This window comes from Balaenoptera physalus, assembly GCF_965194825.1.
Source record: "Balaenoptera physalus genome assembly, chromosome: 8".
NCBI classification, from domain to species: Eukaryota; Metazoa; Chordata; class Mammalia; order Artiodactyla; family Balaenopteridae; genus Balaenoptera; species Balaenoptera physalus.
In genome coordinates, this window is record NC_138887.1 from 86,752,605 (window position 1) to 86,770,920 (window position 18,316).

Consider the following 18,316-nt stretch of genomic DNA (forward strand, 5'->3'; position numbering starts at 1 on the left):
TAACAGTCAATAAAAGTGTTGCAGAAATGTCTTCAGGCTTGAGAGAATGGGACAAGGGCAGAAAGAAACTTTTAAGTAAATTATTTAGTAAGATTAAAAAAAAAAAAAAAAAAGGAACCACAGCAACCCTGACTTTAAAATGCAGAGTGCTTCCTCTGGACCCTAGCCTGACTCTAGTTGAGAGAAACTTTTAAGCAAAGGCTGCATCCATAACCGGGAATAGGTCACACTTATAATATGGCCCTACCTAGGTTATGCTTCCCTAGAAAGGAAATAAGGAGCTCCTATAGCTAGAGAGATTGTTGACCATCTTTTCTGACTATCTTCATATCAGAATAAAAGAAAGAAATCAAGTTCATGTTCGAAGTCAGCAATTATGATATCTGGTCACCCCTGCTAATCTCACCTCCTAATTGCTAATGACCAGACTTTTTTTTTTTTTTTAAAGAATCAATTTTATTTATTTATTTGTTTGTTTGTTTATTTAGGAGCGCGGGCTCCAGGCGCACAGGCTTCAGTAGTTGTGGCACACAGGCTCAGTAGTTGTGGCTCATGGGCTTAGTTGCTCCACGGCATTGTGGGATCCTTCCGAACCAGGGGTCGAACCCTTGTCCCCTGCATTGGCAGGCGGATTCTTAACCACTGTGCCACCAGGGAAGTCCTGTGACCAGACTTTCTTTAACCACTTCCATAACTAAAGATATAAATGATCCACATTAAAATATTGGTACCCTTTGACCTAGAAATTCTACTTCTAATTAATCCTAAGAAAATTATTATTTTAAAAAGAGCAGAGATTTAGCTAAGGGTATATTCACTGCAATTTTGTTTATAATAGCAAGAAATGTGTACAATTGGTTAAATAAATTGTTATATTCCATTGTTAGAATACTCTGGTTATTTTAAGTAATTTTATAGAAGGATATTTGGTGGTGTGGAAAGTTCCTTATGGCATATTAAGTGGAGGGAAAAAAACATATCAGGAAAGTATTTTGGGGATTTTTAATTAAAAATGTGTGGAGATATATATGAAGAAAAATCATCATAATGTTAATTGTGCTAATTTCTGAATCGTGGGATTATGGGTGCCTTTCCCCTTTGTTTTGCTTAAAAGTTCTACAGTGTACTCATTTTTGTTGTCTGAAAATTTTGTTTTAGAAATCTGTACAATTTAAACTATTTTAGTGAGAGTTTTAATCAAGTATTACACCAGTCAACCAAGAAGTACAGAAAATAACTGAGAGCACTTTCTTACATTTTGAATAAGAAGAAAAAGTGAAAGTCTCAGAACAGTACTGGATGCTTCTCCGTAGGAAAGAAAGGTCAGTGCTGAGAGAGGGAAGGGTGCAGAAGGAAGCTGCTGGAGGCTGCCCTGTTAGCCTTTAAATGGTAAAGGCAGACAGAGCTGAGTGTAGTATTGCCATCGAACTACAGAGAGAACTCTGCCTATTACCAACATTTCTACACTTACTAGTTTAATTCTTAAGATGACTGTATAGTTACTGTCTGGCCAGTGGATCACTAACAATGGTCCAGGGTTATCACTGGCTATAAAATCACAGACCAAGAAACTTTTTGGACATTGGGTAAGAGTTGCAATAACTTCGGCAATTTCCAGTAAGATATTTGAAGACCTCACCAGCGTATCATAACAAACTTTTGAAAATAATTATAAGATTTAGGTTTGTTGAATACTGAAAACCTCACTGAAAGCTCTAAAGTTTCACTGTACTCCTAAAACAATTGCTTACCAGAAACTAGCAGTGCCAGTAATTTGTTTTGTAAAATATCCCTTGGCTATTTGTAGTTGTAGGTCGTCTCTTATGGAGCTCTTGGTGTCACACGTATGTTAGATTTAAAGAGCTCATCCTTGAAGTTTCTTAATAATCCCTTAATGCAACAATAAAAGTATATTTATCTTTTAATGAATGTAGGACTCATCTCTTTAATATTAATAAACTTTCTACTCTTTATTCTTTTTTAAGTAAGAGTTTGTTCAGCCCAGTGGCTTTCATCTGGATGAGCGGTTTATGACGCTTCCCCAGTTATTATAACAATATCCCTTCCCCCCACTGTAAATTACGTGCTTGGAGCACAGCAGAAACGACAGCTGGCCGTGAGATTCAGAGTGAAGCACCTTCCTGCTCCGTAATAGATTCCTTTGACCACCGCTATATCCTCGTATATTTAAGTATATTGGGTATGTTGAATACAACTAGTGTCCCATTAGCTTATTTTATACAGCCCAAATAACTTATTTTGTGTTTTATATTTTACTTAGTAGCTATCATGCATGATCAATAACCAACGCTCAGTGGAGTGCTAGGATTTGGGAAACCTAATGTCTTTTGATGCTGATCTTATCTTTATTGATGTTATCAGTCAAATATTTCCCTATTGTGTTTTAACTTTAAATACATTCTGTTCAAAAAATCTTATTTCTTAAGTGCTTTACAGCTTTATAGAGTCAGAGCTGAGAATGACAAGAGGCTGGGGAATGGGCAGAAGAGAGCAAGGGCGATGAACAGCCCTTTTAAGAATTGCTAACATTTGACTAGCTTTGTTGGCTGTTTGGGGTTTTTTTTGTTTTTGTTTTTTTAATCTCTTGTCTGATTCCAAAAGTCCCCTTCATTTTTTTTTCCCTTTCCTTTTTTTCCATTCTTTTTTGTTAGTGCACTTCTAATTGCTAGGGAATATCTGCTGACTGGAAGAGGACTAGGAGGTTTGAGTCATCAGACCCAGGAAGCATAGAGGAAGACAGGGTGTTCTCTACTGTTGACATCTCCTAATTCCACAGAGGGAATCTAAGCCCACTGCACTTTCAAAATAACAGTGGTGGCAGCTTGCCCTATCAGAGACCTTCCCCAAGATTTCCCTGGATGCTCCCTCAGATGATTGAAATTCTCAAGCAACTGGAACTCTCCCTCTCCTTTCATGGGGAAAGCTATAGTTTTGTTAACTCTAGCCCAGTGTAAGACCCATCCAGATGATTCTGAATGGTTTTGAGTGTCATTTCTGGAAAGTCAAAAGTACCTTATGACAATTTGACTTGAAGGTGAATTTATCTATATGTTCCTTAAGGATTTACACCATGTTGCTTTTCTGTCTTTTCTGTTCTTTTTGTACAGAACTTTATCCCACATAGGATCATTTGGTGAACACTCAAAATTTGGAATGAATTTATAACACAAGAAGTACAAAGAATAATTTATAGATCATTGCTTCTGAACTTCCCTTTTTTTTTTGGCACGTCCAAAATTAAAATCCAAAGTGGATTTTGTGGAATTACGTATCTTCAGATCAAAGTAAAACATACCAAAACTATGAATGGGTTGCTGCTGTTTTGTCAGTACATATACTCTTTCCTTGGCTTGCTTATTTTGAATTGCTGTCAATTTTTTGAAGATAATTTTGTGTATCTATTTTAGGTGGTTTATATAAACATCTGGTGAGGTTTCATTGATTGCCACTTAATAACTTCAAATACACAGTCATTTAAGCATTTTGTTTTAATCTAGATTTCTTGAGAGGTTTCTTCACTGTTAAGACTCTGCACCTCTTTGATATCAGTGATTTTTTATTCCATGAGTCAGTACCCTGAATCTTACAAACTGGCACTCTTGAGTGATACTTATTATCTTCCTCTATTTAGTATTTTTCTCTCTCAGAATGGCAATTTTATATCTGGATTTTGGGGGATAAATCCATTCCAGTAAAATTGGTTATAAAGCATGTTTTGATAAAACAAGTGCTATTTTCTCATTGTTTTGCAGAATAAAACTGGAACTGCATTGGGTAAGGACAAAGCCTCCTTGTTGACTTGGCTGTAACGTGATGCAGAAACTGTTAAGATGGCCAGTTATTTGGCATAATGAGCATTGGCCCATACAAGAAGGCTTGTTGTAACACTTTACTAGGGAGGCAAGATGCGAAGTAGAAAAAAACTTCTAAGTTATAGTTTTCTCATCCCTGAAGTGGAGTTTTGATTCTAGGTCCTCACTCGCTGTAAGCTGTGATATGCTATACCAGAAGCACTTTTTCAATATGTGGAGTACCGTGATTCCCTAGTCCCACGTTCTTTTATTAAGGGTTTTTAAGTCTAAAAGCTGAGCTATGTTATCAGTAGATGCCCTCGTCTGTCCCGGTGTATTCAGCCCTAAAAATACTTTGTTATGTACAAATAACAGAGGTGCTTCTACTCTAGTAACCTTATGCATTCCTGAAAAACTGCATTCTACAAAAGTACGCGACACAAATAACAGGTCTTGCGCGTGGCGGGGGGTGGGGGATTGGGTTAGGGATAGATCACTCAAAACCAATAGAACTTTGTAAACCAGAGCAATCCTAATAAAAAGAGCAGCATGGTTAAGTCTCCGCTGGATTTACAGTCCAGTTAATTCTTTGCATCATTGAACTCTGGAATTCATGCTGCCTCCTTCAAACTGTAGTTCCTTGGAGACATTTACTCCTAATGAAGACCAGTTTTATCAAAATTAAATACCCAACTCACTGTGTAGACTTCTGTCAATCAGGTGTTTTGTTTTGTTTTTAAGACTTTATTTTTTTAGAGCAGTTTTAGATTTACAACAAAATCGCAGAGGTACAGAGGTTTCCCATATACTCCTTACCCCCATACATGAATAGCCTTTCCCATTATCAACGTTATTCACCAGAATGGTACATTTTTTACCAAGGATGAACCTACATTGACCTATCATAATCACCCAAAGTCCATTGTTTACTTTAGGGTTCCCCCTTGGTGTTGTACATTCTAAGGGTTTGGACAAATGTATAATGGCATATATCCATTATTATAATATCCTACAGAGTATTTTCACTGCTCTAAAAATCCTCTGTGCTCTGCATAATCATCTGTTCCCACCCCCATCCCAGCTACCACTGATCTTTTTATGGTCTCCATAGGTTTGCCTTTTCCAGAACGGCATATAGTTAGAATCATACAGTATGCAGCCTTTTTAGATTGGCTTCTTGCACTTAGTAATATGCATTTAAGATTGTTCCATGTGTTTTTGTGTCTTGATAGCTCATTTCTTTTTAGTGCTGAATAATATTCCATTGTCTGGATGTACCAAAATTGATTTATCCATTCGCCTACTGCAGGACATCTTGGTTGCTTCCAAGTTTTGACAATTATGATTAAAGCTGCTGTAAACATCTGTGTGCAGGTTTTTGTGTGGACATCAGTTTTCAGCTCCTTTGGGTAAATACCAAGGAGTACGATTGCTGGATTGTATGGTAAGAGTATATTTAGTTTTGTAAGAAGCTGCCACACAGTCTTCCAAAGTGACTGTACCATTTAGTGTTCCCACCAGCAACGAATGAGAGTTCCTGTTGCTCCACATCCTCACCAGCATTTGGTGTGTTCAGTGTTCTGGATTTTGGCCATTCCAATAGCTGTATAGTGGGATCTTGTTTTAATTTGCATTTCCCTGATACCATATGATGTGGAGCATCTTTTCATATGCTTATTTGCCTTCTGTATATCTTCTTTGATGAGATGTCTGTTAATATCTTCAGCCCCATATAATATTGTAAATCAACTATACTTCAGTTAAAAAATAATAAAGATCTTCAGCCCATTTTTTAATCAGGTTGTTTGTTATCTTATTGTTGAGTTTTAAGAGTTTTTTGGTATATTGTAGATAACAGTCCTTTATCAGGTGTGTCTTTTGCAAATCTTTTCTCCCATTCTGTGGCTTGGCTTCTAATTTTCTTGATACTGTCTTTTTCAGAGTGGAAGTTTTTAATTTTAATGAACTTCACCTTATCAGTTATTTCTTTCAGGGATCCTGTCTTTGATGTTGTATCTAAAAAGGCATCATTATGCTCAAGGTCATCAAGGTTTTCTCCTATGTTATTATTGACTTAAAAATGCACAACATAAAAGCTGTGAGTCTGGTTTATTCAGTTTCTTACTAAGGACTGTAGCCCTGGAGACAGCCTCTCAGATAGCTCTGAGAAACTGTTCCAAAGAGGGAAGCAGGGAGATCAGTATATTTGTGATTTTGGCAAAGGTGGTCTGTGCAACAAAGCACACCTCTTGGTAGAAGGTTGCTGGTAGTCACGAGGAGCAGATATCTTAGTTCATGGTTTTAGTGCTTTTCTAAGTATGGGAAGATGCAAGAATCCAGGTTCATAAAAAAGTTTCTTCTGAAAATATCTCACTATCTGAAGGCCTGTTTTGCCAGTTTTCCTAGAGCACAGAGAGCCTCATTCCTGATCTCCACCCTGAACTCCTTTCAGGACGTGTTGAAGATCAGCAACTGCAGTAGCTAATGACTCAATCCTTGTGGAGCTGGATGGCCAGTGACATTTTTTAGTTGGCATTGTTGTCTAAGAGTTTTACAGTTTTGTGTTTTACAATTAGGTCTGTGATCCATTTTGAGTTAATTTTTGTGAAGAGTGTAAGTTCTGTGCCCAGATTGATTTTTTTTTTTTTTTCTTTTGTGGGGAGGGGCCTGTGAATGTCCATTTGTTCCGACCATTTGTTGAAAAGACACTCTGTCAGTCAGGTGTTATTTAAACACGGGAAGAAATGCCATTGCACCTTGTTCATCTGTATCATCAGCTTCCTTGAATAGCTTAACATAATGGAAAGAGTAGCAGTTCTTGAAGTCCCTACTTGCTGTAAGGAAGAACTTAAATAGATTTTCAGGAGTTTTGTTAAAGATTGTTGTATATTGCTTAGGCTTTCTTTAAATAATGAGAAAGCATGCCGTGATTGCTTCAAATCACTATTTTGCTGGAAAAAAATACACGTGAACTAATACAACTTCTATGTTATGCTGACGTTATTCTTCAGTTTATCAAATGTGTATGAGCAGATTCACAGTAAAGAAACATATTGTATCAATGACTTTAATTTGATTCCCTTTCATAAATAAAGTGCAAAGATGTTGTTTTTCCCAAAACCAGAAACCATTTTTTAATCTTCCCCCATAAAATGTCTATCTTTTTTACTCTTATACTAAATTATGACGTCATAGAATTGATCATAACAGGTTTTCCTTAGAACAGTACTTTGTGGATTCACATGAAACATGTACCAGTCACCACAGAATGATTACATTAGAATCACTGTGTGAAAAACATCATGTTTCCAAAGCTCCCTAGTTGATTTATATGTACTATCAGGTTTGAGAATCACTGCCTGAAAATAAAAATAACTAAAGATATTCATCAAGTATCATTTTTAGTAAAGTTGCATTTGGACATCCAGTGAAGCCAGTGCTAGTCAGATGAACTGCTGACAAAATTCTGTGTTTGCTGTTGCATGAGTAATTTGCAACATGTACTATCTTATGTTAACTAACTTCCACCCATTCTTTTAGGGATACAAGATATATATCACTTTTTGGATTAATTTTTGTAATTATGAGGTAAACCATGGGAAATTAGTACTACATCTGAAATTCTAGGATTAAAATCTGTTGTGTGTTTTATTGTCCAGCAACTTTTTATTTCCTCTTCCTTTGTATTGGAAGTCAAGTGATTTTTGTGATGTAGTCACATTTAGAGAAGGTTATTTTACATCATGGAGATGGGATTTATACTAAACTCACTGAAGATAATGGGAGAGGTTGTTGGTAGACAAGTAAATTGAGAATTTTATATATATATATATATATTTTTTTTTGAGAATTATATTTTTTTAAATGTCCTGAAAAATGATTGGATCACAAGTGTTTTGCAGAAGCTTTAAAACACTACTCACAACTGTCTTTATAAAAGCAGCAGCTCCAGATAACTTGAAGAAAAAGGATTTGTTAAATACCTCAAAGTAAGACCAAACAACTACCCAAGCAGTCTGGCATGTAACTGGAACTAAGGAAGTGCATCCAGTGCTTCAGTATTTCACTTGCTGGATATAGGCTACCTTACCATTGTGCTTTGTTCTTTTCTCTCCTCTGGTGCTTCTTACATTCTAGGTCATGTGAGATGTATCTGTGAACATGACCAGCCTCCCTGGTGGAAAAGATGTGGGTTCCTTGAGGGCAGGGTCGTTCTTATTCTTCTTTATTTGCTCCCTAGTATCTAGCACAGCCTTTTGCCTGAAAGTGGGCTGGAAGGAAAAATTAGTTTCTAGGGAAATATTTTTATAAAACAGAGTGATACAATGAATATCAGCCAAGACTTCGCCTAACTTTCAGAAAGGTTCTATTTCAATATCAGGGCTGAGAAGTAATCTGTTATTATTTTCATCCTCAAATCCTTTAGAGCCTTGCTATTACAGAGCTGCTTTATTGCTGAGAAGGCTGTTATAAAGAGGTCTTTTACTATTTCAACAATTAAAATCCGTCAGATGGAATCTCAGCTGACTTAACCAATGCTGGATAATCTAGTAAATACTGTCATAGCCAAGGTTCACTGTATTAATAATAGATTTTCTTCTAAAGAAATTAGAATAAATTAGTAATTGTTAACTTTAACATATCACCCAAAGAATTAGCAAATTTTCTTAGTTTTATAATTTGCCATGATATTTAGTGCTTAAGATAGCAAAATTGCTTGTCAGAAGAGCAGAGAACGTATTCAGTGACTTTTCTCCACTTGAAAAATCCGTTCAGCATAGATAGTGATTTGAAACTACTGCTTGATTTTATTCTAAATTATTATGTTTGGGACATAAGTCAAAGAGAGAAATGGGTTTGTAGAGTTGTTAACAAGACAACACTTTTCATTCAGTGAAAGACAAAAACTAATTTTTTTCAAGGAGCTAATTGATATCTGATATATACATACATATATATGTATATAAGTGTGAGGAATTAAACTGTTCTAAAACAAGAATTTAAATCAGTGATTATGTGGTACTTTTGAAAAGTTCCTATTAATGTGCTTTTCTGTGCCTAAAAATAATTATTCTTAACAAAACTATTGTACTAACAAATTATTCATATTGATGAATTAAGACATCAAACATTAAAATTAAAAGATGACATAGCTACTTAATTTTTTAAATAGAGATATGTTAGTCCCACAACTCAGAAAATTTATGATTCTATCAAAAACACTAATTATACTTAATAGAGAAATATCAGATAGGTAATTTACAATTTTCTAGTTGCCAGCCCATTTCATTAAAATATTGCCTAGAATACTAATTCCAAAGTAATTGCCTGTCAAATCAAATCAATTAAATTAGGTTAAACCCAGCCTCTGTGGATGCACTGTGAAATCTCCACTGGGCACTACTTATTTAGAAAGCATAAGGTAGGCCAATAAGCAATCAGGTGTTTATGAGTCAGAATTTACCCTTCCTTCCTTTCCATCTTTTCCCCCATAGATTTCAGTAAATAAGAGTGTTCATCAGTTTGCTTTGTTTCTCCATTCCTGCCAAAAACTCTTATTTGTCAGTGTCTTTTGTTACATTGGTCTCCTGTCAGGATCACCAGGAGATGATCCTATGTTTCAAATAGGTTATCCTGGTTAATTAAATTTTCCATTAACTGAGGTGAAAATTTTATTACCTTTTTTGTTTATTTCCAGATTTATATTCCCAAATTCCTGATGTCTGCCTCCTGCCTACTACTGCCTTCTACTGGTAGGTGGGAGATAATGTTGAGGACTTAGTTCCGATTTATTCTGTTACTTAGAATGAGGTATATATATACCCAGCCTTGAATTCCAGTTGGAGTCCCAGCATTCCTATCAAATAAAAACTTGTAGTAGTTTTACATTTAAGTACTCTGAAGTATCTTTGATAGTGTAGAGTAGGAGCAGTAGAAGATGTGAAATATCAGTGATGTGAGAGAATAAAGTAACACAGAGTATGGTTTTTTATCTTTCATTCCAACTCCTTTTGGATTCTAAATCTCATTGCCAATAAACTTTAGAGTTAGAGAAAATATTTCTGAAGAAATGAATATACTTAACCATGTATGTTTTAAAGTACTTTTATTTTTTAATATGGTAACTCTATTTTTATTTTTTTAAGGAACCTCCATACTGTTCTCCATAGTGGCGGCACCAGGTTACATTCCCACCAACAGTGTAGGAGGGTTCCTTTTTCTCCACACCCTCTCCAGCATTTATTGTTTGTAGACTTTTTAATGATGGCCATTCTGACCAGAGTGAGGTTATATCTCATTGTAGTTTTGATTTGCATTTCTCTAGTAATTAGCGATGTTGAGCATTTTTTCATGTGCCTGTTGGCCATCTGTATGTCTTCTTGGAGAAATGTCTCTTTAGGTCTTCTTAAAGTACATTTTTAACAGTAGAAATCTTAATCTGATTTAAATTTACAAATAATCATTTATCATATTAATAAGGAAGGATTTATTTTTATCCATTTCCTTTTCTTCCTCGGATATATTTCCCTCTGAAATGTCATGAACTTATATTTCAAACAGCTATTGCTTTCACATTATTGTTACTACTGCATTATTAAAGTAGACACTACTAATTCCTCTTTATGGAATGGATTAAGATAAGAACGTATCATGCGTAAACCAGAAACAAGTAATCGATAGCCAGAAAAGCTGCCTGAGAAAGGAAACTTAATCACATTTCACTGTTAAGTAGTTTTGAAAGTAGGAATTGTAGCATGGAAAGGGAGGCCCCAGCCAATATTTTAGATTCTGCAGTGCTTTCATATTACAGTAAGGAAAAGGAGCTTAATTAATATCATCTCAATCATAATCTGAGCAGGAAATCAAGTCATCTCTGGATCCTCTAGTCTACTACATCATTTGTTCCTGAGTTCCATTTTTTTTAGTAACTCCTAAACTAATTGAGAGTTTTCTAGACAAAAAGAGTAGATCTACAGGGGACTTCCCTGGTGGTCCAGTGGTTAAGAATCCACCTTCCAATGCAGGGGACCTGGGTTTGATCTCTGGTCGGGAAACTAAGATCCCACATGCTGCGGAGCAGCTAAGCCCGCACACCACAGCTAGAGAGCCTGCGTGCCGCAACTAAGACCCGACACAGCCAAATAAAAATAAATAAATATTTTTTAAAAAAAGAGTAGATCTACAAATAACCAACTTCCCAGCCCACCCTCAGGGAATTTGGTGGATGGACGGTGGTTTGGGGATGTATGAGAAAGCAATTTCTGAGTATTTCTAGAAAGATTGGACCTGTTAATAGCTTTAATATAACAGTAGGATGGTTGCCACCTGTTCTCAATCTTTTCCTGACTTCTCTTTGCTATTGATTTTGCTTGCATACAAACTGAACAAACCTGCCTCACTAGAAATAATCAGGTGATAGCATATGCTATAGAACTTAACACTTACAACACTTACAGTTTTTCTTTATAGAATGGGAATGTAAAAAGGAAAATCTTTGAGGAACACGAGAGTTAATTGTTAATCCTAATTCTATGTGAAAAACATTTTGCCTTTTCTCAAATAAATCTTCACTGTAGACAGGATGCAGCAATCTGGTCCTATTAGAGACTCTTTGGAATATATATCCCCACAGGTAAACAATCCCTCCTATTACATCTGTTCTCAGTAAATTCCTGTATTTATATAAAAGATACTGTATATTTTACTTTCAAAAACAGTAGTCCAGGGGTTAATGTTAATGGTGGAGATTTCAGGCACTGTGATAACCAATTTGAAAAATTACTTTTGCCAGGGGATTTGTTTGTAGTTTCTATATTATACCCTATATAAGTATTGCCTGTTCTGTCTTCAGGGTGTCTCCTTCTGCTCTGCCTGCAAAGTGAGGTCATCTAAATCCTGTTGCAGAATGGTGGTTAATTTAGTTATGTAATTGCTTGAAATCCCAAAATAAGGACACTATTCACATACACGTCGTAAATAAAAATGTTAGACTAAATGATAAAAAATATAGTGTTAAGTGACAAGATGCATGGTTTTAAAACTTTTTGGAGTCCCCAGAACCCTTTAAGAATTAAATCAAAAGACCTTCCCAGAAAAATTCATACACACATAATTTTGAATACAATTTCGCATTGAACTCTACAGATTGAGTCTGAATCATGTAGGTGTTCATCGACCTAAGGTTAAGGTCTTCTGCATTAATTAGATCTGCTCTGTCAAATATGATAGCCAGTAATCACATATGGCTATTTAATTAAAATTAAACAAAATTGAAGTTCCTCAGTCTCACTGTCCACATTCTCAATGCTCAGTAACCACATGTAGCTAATGGCCACCATGGGCAATAGCCAATAGGACAAAGCAGATATAGAACATTTCCTTTCTCTCAGTAGGTTCTTTTGGACAGCACTGGGTTAGGTGTTTCTAAAATACTCTATTTAAGAATCTTATCATTATGTGTATTTATATATAAGTATTTGTGTAGAGCTGCATGATTTGACAACCCAGAACATATATGTTGTAAGAAAAGTCAAGCTCTTTTTGACACAATACAGATCTGTTCCCGAAATATAAATAGGACTCAAAGTAAGGGCAGCTAGCTAACCTCAGCTGGACCTTCAGGACTATTCTACAATGATTTTTATCTAAATTGCATTTTCCATTAGTAGTAGTTCTAAATCTTTTCCATTTTTTCCTTAAGTTCTTGTCTTCAGTGTAGTTTGAGACCTCACCTCCTATGTTCAGAAAATTGAGGCTATCAGTATAAATTCCTTCAACTTCCCTTATCTCTGTATAAAAATCTCATCATGTTTTCTTTTATTGTAACGTGCTACAGAAATAGCAAGGTGATCAAGAGAATGCAAAAGCCTTTGAATTTTAACGATATAATCAGGACCTAAGAGTAAATAGACAGTTACGAAGTGAGCTTATTCTTTGTTAGAAGTCTGGGCTCCACTCTTACATGATTTTGGTGCTTTAGATCTACTTTAGGACTATGGAATGTGTATTTTGAATTAATGTACAGGAATTGCAATACACCTCAGTGCATATGATGCCTGTCTCTCTCCATCCTCGAACTTACAGCCATACTCATTATTATCAGCAGTATTAATGGGAGCTAACCTTTATTGCACTAATGTGTCGACCACCCATGTGCTTTACATCAGTTTCCTCAACCCTCATAACAACTCCATCAGATAAATATTATAATTAATCCATTTTATGTTGTAGAAACAGACTTGAAGACGTTAAGTAACTCACCCAGGATTGGTTAATGGGACCAAGTGTACAGTCTTTTTAAGTATATGCACATTGTTGTACAGTGGATCTCTAGGACCTTTTCATCTTGCATAACCAAAACTCTATACTCATTGAACAACTACTCCCCATTTTCCCCTCCTCCATCTCCTGACAACCACCATTCTACTCTATGCTTCTATGAATGTCATCACTTTAAATACCTCATATAAATGGAATCATGCAGTATACATCCTTTTGTGATTGGCTTAGTTCACTTACATGTCCTTCAGGTTCATCCATGTTGTACTGTATGACAGAATGTCCTTAAAAAGGCTGAATAATGTTTCATTGTATATCTGTACCACAACTTCTTTATCCGTTCACATGTCTATGGACACGTAGGCTGTTTGCACCTCTTGGCTATTGTGAATAAGGCTTTGTTGAACATGGAAGTGCAAATCTTTTCAAGATCCTCTTTTCAGTTCTCTTTGATAAATACTGCTGGATTACATGGTAGTTCTGTTTTTAATTTTTTGAGGACCCTCCATCCTGTTTTCTGCAATAGCTGTAACAGTTTACATTCCCAAAAACAATGTACAGATTTTCTTTTTCTCCACACCCTTGTCAACACTTATCTCTTGTATTTTTGATGATAGTCATTCTAACAGATGTGAGGTAGTATCTCATTATACTTTGATTTGCATTTCCCTGGTGATTAGTGATGTTGAGCACCTTTTCATATACCTGTGGGCTATTTGTATGTCTTCTTTAGAGAAATGTCTATTCAGGTCCTTTGCCCATTTTTTAATTGGGTTATTTGTTTTTGCTTTTGAGTTGTATGAGTTCCTTGGGTATTTTGGATATTAACCCTTTTGCAGATATACGGTTTGCAAATATTGTCTCCCATTCCATAGATCATTTTGTTGTCTTTTTTTTCCTTTGCTATGCAGAAACTTTGTATTTTGATGTAGTCCTACTTATCTATTGTTGTTTTCGTTGCCTACACTTTGGTATTATATTCAAGAAATCATTGCCACCCTCAGAATGGGAGAAAATATTTGCAAATGAAGCAACTGACAAAGAATTAATCTCCAAAATATACAAGCAGATCATGCAGTTCAATATCAAAAAAACAAACAACCCAATCCAAAAATGGGCAGAAGACCTAAGTAGACATTTCTCCAAAGAAGATATACAGATTGCCAACAAACACATGAAAGGATGCTCAACATCACTAATCATTAGAGAAATGTAAATCAAAACTACAATGAGGTATCACCTCACACCAGTCAGAATGGCCATCATCAAAAAATCTACAAACAATAAATGCTGGAGAGGGTGTGGAGAAAAGGGAACCCTATACACCGTTGTTGGAAATGTAAATTGATACAGCCACTATGGAGAACAGTATGGAGGTTCCTTAAAAAACTAAAAATAGAACTACCATACGACCCAGCAATCCCACTACTGGGCATATACCCTGAGAAAACCATAATTCAAAAAGAGTCATGTACCACAGTGTTCATTGCAGCTCTATTTACAATAGGCAGGACATGGAAGCAACCTAAGTGTCCATGGACAGATGAATGGATAAAGAAGATGTGGCACATATATACAGTGGAATATTACTCAGCCATAAAAAGAAATAAAATTGAGTTATTTGTAGTGAGGTGGATGGACCTAGAGACTGTCATACAGAGTGAAGTAAGTCAGAAAGAGAAAAACAGATACCGTATGCTAACATGTATATGGAATCTAAAAAAAAAAAATGGTTCTGAAGAACTTAGGGGCAGGACAGGTATAAAGCTGCAGACATAGAGAATGGACTTGAGGACACAGGGAGGGGGAAGGGTAAGCTGGGACAAAGTGAGAGAGTGACATGGACATATATACACTACCAAATGTAAAATAGATAACTAGTGGGAAGCAGCTGCATAGCACAGGGAGATCAGCTCCGTGCTTTGTGACCACCTAGAGGGGTGGGATAGAGAGGATGGGAGGGAGACACAAGAAGGAGGAGATATGGGGTTATATGTATATGTATAGCTGATTCACTTTGTTATAAAGCAGAAACTAACACACCATTATAAAGCAATTATACTCCAATAAAGATGTTAAAATAAATACATAAAATAAAAAATTTTTTAAAAATCATTGCCAAGGCCAATGTTAGGAAGTTTTTTTCCTATATTTTCTTCTAGGATTTTTATAAGTTCAGGTCTTATATTTAAGTCTTTATTTTATTTTGAGTTGATTTTTTTGTGTGTGGAATAAGGTAAGGGTCCAATTTCATTCTTTTACACGTGAATATCCAGTTTACCCAATAATAGTATTTTTTAACGAATGGTTGTTGAAAAAACTATCCTTTCTTTATTGCACTGTAGTCTTGGCATCTTTGTCAAAGGTCATTTGACCCTATGTGTTTGGGTTTATTTCTGGGCTCTGTATTCTGTTCCTTGATCTATATACATCTCTCATTAAGCGAGTACATACTGTTTTGATTACTGTAGCTTTGTAGGATGTTTTGAAGTCAGGAAGTGGGAGGCCTCTAGCTTTGTTCTTCTTTCTCAAGGTTGTTTTGGCTATTCATAGTCCTTTGTGTTTCCATATGAATTTTAAGGGTTTTTTTTTTTCTATTTCTGGAAAAAAAAAATAAGCCAAAGGAATTTGACAGAGATTGCATTGAATCTGTAGATTGCTTTGGGTAGTTTGGACAATTTAACATTTTACATCTTCCTATCCATGAACATGGGCTATCTTTCCAATTATATTTGTATCTTTCATCAGTGTTTTGTAGTTTTCGGTGTACAAGTCTTTTTGCCTCTTTGGTTAAGTTTATTCCTACATATTTTATTCTTTTTGATACTATTGTAAATAGAATTGTTTTCATTTCCTTTTCAGAAAGTTCATTGTTGGTGTATAGAAACACAACTGATTTTTGTATGTTGATTATTTGTCCTGCAACTTTACTGAATTTGTTTATTAGTTCTAAGCATTTTTTTCTGTGTGTGTATACTCTCTATAGTATTCTACATACAAGATCATGTAATCTGCAAACATAATTTTACTTCTTTTCTGATTTGGATGCCTTTTTTGTTTGTTTGTTTCTTTCTTGTTTGTTTCTTGCCTAATTTCTCTAGTTAGGACTTCCAGTATTATGTTGAATATAAATGGCAAGAGTGGGCATCCTTACCTTGTTCCTCATCTTGGAGGGAAAGTTTTCAGTTTTTAATAGTTGTAAATATTAACTATGAGCTTTTTATATATATTGCTTTCATTATGTTGAGACAGTTTCCTTCTTTTTCTAGTTTGTTGAGTGTTTTTATCATGAAAGGATGTTGAATTCTGTCAAATGCTTTTTTCCATCTATTGAGATGATCCTGTGATTTATATCTTTCATTCTGTTAATGGGGTATATCATATTGATTGATTTTCATATGCTTAACTGTCCTTGCATCCCAAGGATAAATTCCACTTGATTATGGTGTATGATCCTTGTAATGTGCTGTTGAATTTGGTTTGCTAGTATTTTGTTGAAGATTTTTGCATCTTTATACATTAGGGATATTAGTCTGTAGTTTTCTTGTAGTGTCTGTCTCGCTTTGGTATCATGGTAATGCTGGCCTCATAAAGTGAGTTTGGAAGTGTTCCTTCCTCTTCAGTATTTTGGAGGAGTTTGAGAAGAATTGACACTAATTCTTTAAGTGTTTGATAGAATTCTCCTGTGAAGCCATTTGTTCCTGGGCTTTTCTTTGTTGGGAGGTTTTTCATTACTGATTCAGTCTCCTTATAGTTACAGATTTTCTATTTCTTCAGTGATTCAGGTTTGGAATATTGTATGTTTCTAGGAATGTATCCATTTCTTCTAGGTTATCCAGTTTGTTGGAGTATAATTATTTATAGTAGCCTCTCATGATCCTTTGTATTTCTGTGTTATCAGTTATAATATCTCCCTCTTTTCATTCCTGATTTTGAGTTTACCTTTTCAAAAAACACCAACTCTTATTTTTGTTGATTTTTTTCTATATTTTTTCTATTCTCTATTTCATTTATTTCTGTCCCAATCTTGTTTGTTTCCTTCTGCTAAATGGGAGCTTGGTTTGCTCTTCTTTGACTAGTTCCTTGAGTTACAAAGTTTGTTTATGGGAGATCTTTTTTCCTTTTAACATATTCATTTACCACTATAAACTTCCCTGGTTTTCCTGCATCCCACAGGTTTTGGTATTTTGTGTTTTCCTTTTGTTGAGACTTGTTTTGTGACTTAATATGTTATGTTACTTCCTTGATTAAAGACCTTCAGGATCTACTCAAAACTTTCAAATTAAATATAAATCTTTGGCCTGGCATTAAGGCTCACCAACATGTGATCCATCTACCTTTACAGCTTTTTCTTACTTAGACTCTAGCACTATTTGGACTATTTTGATTTTTTAACTACCCATGTGTACTTGCTGGAATTCTTTACCATTTCAGGAATCCTCTATGATGACTACCCTTTATTTCTCCAGTTTTAAGCTATTTTTTTCCTCCCTATTCTAAGCCCTTGATTTATGTGGTCAACTTCACATATATTAACCTGTATTATAATTGTTTGTACAGTTGTCTCATATTTTCTTCTAGACTAACAATTTCTTCAGGATAGGGATTTTTATTAATAATCTTTGTATTTCTTTTAGTATCTAGAATTTACATTATGCATAATAGGCATTCAATTTTTAAATGGTAAATTTAATAAAAAATTTTCATGTTAGATCTTAAGACTTAGAAAGTGACTGAATAAAACGGTGCTTGCTCTACTTCTTTCTCTTATCTGTCACAGTCACATTTAGGAACTCATCAGTTGGCATGCTTTTTATTTAAGAATTTTTCAATGTTAAAAAAATTGGGGGTAAATAAATGCATTCATAATCTCATTGTTTTGTATATTTTCTTTCAAACCTTGTACTTGTATTTGAGTGTATGTACATGTATGTTTATAATTGCCAGTTAGCAAATGCATAATGTTATATAGCACAGATATTCCAGATATTATAGAACAATTTTCATTTGCATGACATTTAGGTTGTTTCCATTACTTTACTTTATAGGTGATGCTGTAATAAAGTTTTCATAGCTTTTTGCCTGTTAAATTAGCTCCTTAAATTTTCAAGCATGGGTTTATTAGGTTTAAGGGTTGAATATGTTTGGAACTGTTTTCATACCAGAAGAAGTGGCACACTTCCAGCTGTATAGATGAGTACTAATCCAGCACAGCCTCATCAGCA

General features: G+C 35.1%; 1 protein-coding gene across 12 annotated transcripts in view; it reads left to right on the forward strand.

The window, feature by feature from the left end:
* Positions 1-18,316, forward strand: part of ZNF277 (zinc finger protein 277) — a 165,807-nt gene that overhangs the window by 34,251 nt on the left and 113,240 nt on the right. For 11 of the 12 annotated variants that reach the window (XR_014266620.1, XR_014266621.1, XR_014266622.1 and 8 more), the window contains exon 2: positions 9,511-9,565. The exons of the other annotated variant lie outside the window; for it this stretch is intronic. Coding sequence is in view for 1 of the 11 variants with exons in the window: in XM_082472370.1 (XP_082328496.1) it covers positions 9,511-9,565 (55 nt within the window). In the remaining 10 variants the exon portion in view is untranslated. The remainder of the gene's footprint in view (positions 1-9,510; positions 9,566-18,316) is intronic. 12 annotated transcript variants of the gene reach the window in all.